This window comes from Helobdella robusta, assembly GCF_000326865.2.
Source record: "Helobdella robusta unplaced genomic scaffold HELROscaffold_8, whole genome shotgun sequence".
NCBI classification, from domain to species: domain Eukaryota; kingdom Metazoa; phylum Annelida; class Clitellata; order Rhynchobdellida; family Glossiphoniidae; genus Helobdella; species Helobdella robusta.
This window is the reverse complement of record NW_008705459.1, coordinates 5,130,780-5,135,908: the sequence shown is the minus strand read 5'-3', so window position 1 is coordinate 5,135,908 and position 5,129 is coordinate 5,130,780. Positions and strand designations below refer to the sequence as shown.

General features: G+C 32.4%; 1 protein-coding gene across 1 annotated transcript; it reads right to left on the bottom strand.

Moving 5' to 3' along the window:
* Positions 1 to 884: 884 nt before the first annotated feature.
* On the bottom strand, positions 885 to 3,758 carry HELRODRAFT_70423 (hypothetical protein; the record flags this gene model as incomplete). Its single annotated transcript, XM_009031886.1, has 2 exons — positions 885 to 1,781; positions 3,360 to 3,758. 2 exons carry the CDS (start codon positions 3,756 to 3,758, stop codon positions 885 to 887), a joined length of 1,296 nt encoding a protein of 431 aa, XP_009030134.1.
* Between the last annotated feature and the right edge of the window lie 1,371 nt (positions 3,759 to 5,129).

Genomic DNA, 5,129 nt, shown 5'->3' with positions numbered 1-5,129 from the left:
TATACAGAAAACAAAATACTTGAATGAATGTATTATGAACTGAAAAACATCGGCAGCTTAACAAGTGGGAAATCGTGAAGGAATGGAACTAAACGAGGGATGAATGAAAGTGATAATGACTATCATCATCATCATTATTCCAAATAATATCATTTATTTGAAAACATGACGAGAAGTTTTTAAAAGGAAAATAAGAAATATAAAAGTAGGATATATATATATATATATATATATATATATATATATAGTGTAAATTTATATACAGCACATAAAATCGAGTTGACGATTTTTGCATTTTATTTTATTCACAAACATTTACTCTGGAACAAACAGGTAGATACAAGCGTTGAAAGAAATTTTTTATTACAACTAATTAATATTAATAAATAAATTATCAATTATGTGAATATAATAAAAAATATAAATAATTTCGTTGGGACATAAATTTATTTTAACTTTATATAAATTATTTGAATAATAATTACGCTACGTGATTCTCCAGTGAAAATATTAGTAAAAGTTGGATTTTGCTGGTTTCATATTTTAACTGAAAATATGGGATAAATTTCAATTTAATGAAACCAAAAAAATTTGCTTTAATTTGGTTTTTGTTTCATCTTGCTTTGAAAATCAAACGATTTAATTCTATCAATTATAGATTTTAAGATAATTTCTGCACATTTATCAAACAATAAACTTGTTTTACACGTTTTAAAAAGTTAAATTATTCACATTTTCTAACAAAATTAAATATAAAAAAGTAAATCATCTAAGTTGACTGTTAGAATAAAACCTTTGTTTGCCTCTTACAAAATATTGAACAACACACAATCCACATATTAAGCATTCAAAACAATTCACAAACTTAACTGGTTGTTGTGCAACTAAACCACCTCCAATCGTCCGCCGTTCGCTCGATTTTTAACAATATTCTTCCTTCCTGGTTTCTCGGCCAACGTCCTTCTTTCGGGACTGTAGTTGTTCCACAGACCACACAGAACTTCCCCGGCCACCACTTCGCCCATGTTCATGCCGATCAGTCGAACGATGAACATGCCGTCTCTACGCAGATAGTTTTCAGCAAACTTGGCCAGCGTACCTGCCTCGCGAGGGGCCGCGTCCATAACTCGTATTTGTTTGCGTACGTATTGCACATGACCGGGCCAGTACAACGAGCGAAACAACCATCTTAAAAAGTTAACGGCGGTGGCGAATGCAAGGAACACAAACCAAAACCACAGAAACGTAAAAAGTTTTTCATTGAAGAGATTAATAGTGAGGGCACACTGAACAACGTAGCTATGCAGACGAGATTGATAACGTATGTCAAATTCGCAGAGAGTCACGCGGGGAAATTTTTCAGAGTATCCCCAATCTTGACCTCGAACGAGTTTTTCAACGATATGTACACCATACATGTGGTAATCTATTTTAAGGAACGCATCCAACAGAAACAATTGACCTACGGCGTTTGCCACGTAAAGAATTTTAATCATCATGTAGCAACTTATCAAATAGTTCCCGTACAACTTGCCACCGATCAGACAGCAGGCCTTAGCAATGAAATGTTTGATGCGCACCACACAACCTGTCCTGTACTCCCTTTGTGCCAGCAAGTACCGATCCATCTGGTTGACAACGTACCTGATGGCCTTCTCTCGGATCTCCAAGTATGAGGCTTGTGAACAAACTCGTGCAGCGTCCATGATTGCTGTCATGTTCACTCCAGATCTTCTGTTGAGGAACCGCCAGAACAGGCACGGTATGAAGGAAAGCAAGCCCTGTTAGAAGGTCGTGGGTATTTAAAATGTTTCAATAAGTTTTATTATATCTATGATTTAAAAAACTTTTTGAAATGAAAATCTTCTAATAAATTTGTATATTTCTACAGTATTATGCGAGGAGACTTTGCTTTCTATATGTTAATTTGATACAATGGTTTTTAGGCAATAATACTAACAAAATAATACTGACAACTGAAGTGATCAAAATATAGGTGGTTAATTCAAATTATAAAAAAGGTAATGGGATAAAATGTACATTTCTATAATTTTACCATTAAAAAAGTGGTTGAAAATTAAATGAAAAATGATTTTCAAAATAATGTATGAGTGTTTCTGCTTAGCGGGGGTCAGGTTTGAATTAAAAAAATTTTTACACCGACTCCTTGATTAAAAATTTTAAGACTCCGATCTCCAGGAATATTGTCAGACTCCTTGACTCTTGGTTTTTTCTTCCAATTCTCAAATAAGTTTTCCAGCCATTACAATTTACAATATAAAAAAATCCAAGTGTATGATAGAATTGAAACAACTTAAAAACTGTGATCATCAGCCGATGTAATATCTTATTATCTTTTATTTCGTACTTTTTATTTGTTGTATATTATTGTTTAAAAAGTTAAAAGTAATTACTTTATATCGTAAAAAGAATATAATTATATTTTGTCTGCATTGCAAACAACGTGAACTCCCTAGTTTTGAAATTTTATGATAGCATTAGAAAAAAAAATCGAATACTTCTTCTTTAACCATCAGAATGCTGGCAGGCAGTTGTGGTTGCTTAAGCTGTACTTTCTGAGCCCTTAAGATCACAGATGGTTCATTTTTAAAGGTAAAGTTTGTAACATTGGTTCAGAGAGGCTAACTTTTTTAATATATTTTTCAGTCATTCGATTTGACATTGTATGTAAATAAAATACCAGAAAATCCCAACATTAATTTACTATAGATTAAGGATTTGTGCGTAGATTTCCAACGTGAATTTTATATTAATTATGGGTTGCACATTAAACTGTCATTAAACATACTAACAGTATTACAGATAATAAATTAATGTTTTAGAATATTTATAACATCTGGTTGTTTCGCTCAAAATCACCAAATATTTCGACCTGCAGTTGTTAAACATTTTTTTAAATTTTTGCTTCTAATAAAACAACTTATTGTTTTAGGATATAGTAAATATATGTTAAAAACGAGGAGCTGGAATGACTCCGATGTCAACAAGTTGCTTTATAATGGATGAAAAATTAAAATAAAAACAGACCAAACTGCAAAACAGAAGTATGCCTAAAAATGTATGTAAGCCAGACAATTTTAAGAGTATTGTCAGAGAAAATCCGAGAAATTTAAATAAAAAATGATGCGATATGACAACACGTTTGAAACATTTCAAGATTAGTAGATGAAAAAAACTAATGTCTAATCTTTTACTGCTGATAAACTGGAATATTAACAAAAAAAACAGCCTTTTGAGTAATTAACCATTTTAGTTAAACTAATACATCGTTATCAACGTTTGATGGAAACAATATGTCATGACGTCATGAAGATGTTTAGAAAAAAGTTTGTTGTTACCTGAAATATTAGAATGAGTGGGACCCACTGATAGTAGCTGATCATTTGTGGATACTGCTCACTATCCTCGCTTGGGTAGTTGTGGTGGTGGTTGTGACGATGGTTGTGGTGGTTGGCGGCGTCTGATAAGGTTTTGGCAGGTATGATGGTTTTCAGTGGCAAATAATATGTGTTGCTGACCCAGCAGATGGCATCTGCATAATCTCGATGACTTTCTTCAAAGTTTGCAGGACACCAGCATGTTATTGGCCTGCCTACAAATTGTTTTGTACTCACCAAAAAACCGAAACATATGAGGATGATTACTGTGTATTGGCGTGTCAGTCGATCGATGTAGTCATCGTCCATGCGAAATTTGATCTCTCTGATGGTGAGAGCTGATTTGAGGAGTCGATCCATGGCTGGTTAGCTTTCTGTTTCTTCGTTATCAGATTACAACGGATGAAATTTTGAAATATTTAGATAAGTTTTGATTTTGAGGGTCGATGTGTGAATGTTGTTCTTTGCTGTTGACTCGGGTCACTTTTTTGTATTAGCTTTGTTTGGACGCCAATATTTGATTGTGGCTTTATAGTAGTGCTGATGAGTTAATACTAATTTGATAGCTTTTCACTTTACGTTTGAAAAAGATTAAAATAAACTTTTTACTATATAAATTCTGACAGTTTCAAAGGAACATTACGGTACTCTTTCCTTAGTGGCATTTTTGTAGCTTTTACGCTCGCACCTCTTCTTCTTGATTGATTTTGGTTCAATGTGGTGTTTGGTGAATGGAGTTCATGTTGCGAATGCTTTATTTGTACGATATGCCTAGTTTCGGCTGCATCGAAAACCTGCAGATAAAAAAAAGTATGCTAAACTGTGATGCAAACATGATAAATTATTCAAAACAACTCCATGTCTGTCTTGTATGTCTATATCTGATGTGTGTCTGCATATGTTTGTATCTGACGTGTGTATGTACATGATGCTGCCTGTACAAGTACATGTACACAATGTTTCTGTATGTCTGTCTCTATATGATGGCTGATGAATGATGTCTATACATGCAGCGCTGTGTTTGATGTTGATTACAGTGTCTGATGATGATGTCTAATAATGATGTTTGATGATGATGTCTGGTGATGTTGTTTGATAATGATGTCTGATGATGATTTCGGTCTTTATACACGATAGCACGCTATCTCTATATGAAATTCGCGTATGTTTGTTAATTTTTTTGGCTAAATTCGAATAAATATAAGAAGTTTGGCTTTTTCAGAACTAAATAAAAGTATTAAAATTTTGTTTAAACTTCACATATTCCTGCTCAGTTGTTGGTGCACCATCCATTGCAAATTAGAAACGAAACTGAACAATAAAATCACTGAGCGGCACATAAAAACAAATAAAAATGCTTTCAAAGTGATTGGCCGTATTTCGCCTGCCTCTGCAAAGATTCATTCCGTTGAAAGTGCTCAGGTGGTGCTTGTATGGATGTTCTGTTCATATGAAAGATGAGTATATATATATATATATATATATATATATATATATATACATATATATATATATATATATATATATACATATATATATATATATAAGCAACATTTAATAAAATATACAAAATTTTCGATTTGAAAGTTTACGGTCGAGCTTTTCAATGTTTCTAACAGTAAATTATCAAATATTGCATCAATTATAGGCAACTTCTGGTCTTTATAATATTATAAATTATATATATATATATATATATATATATTATTCTTATATATACAAAAAATAATA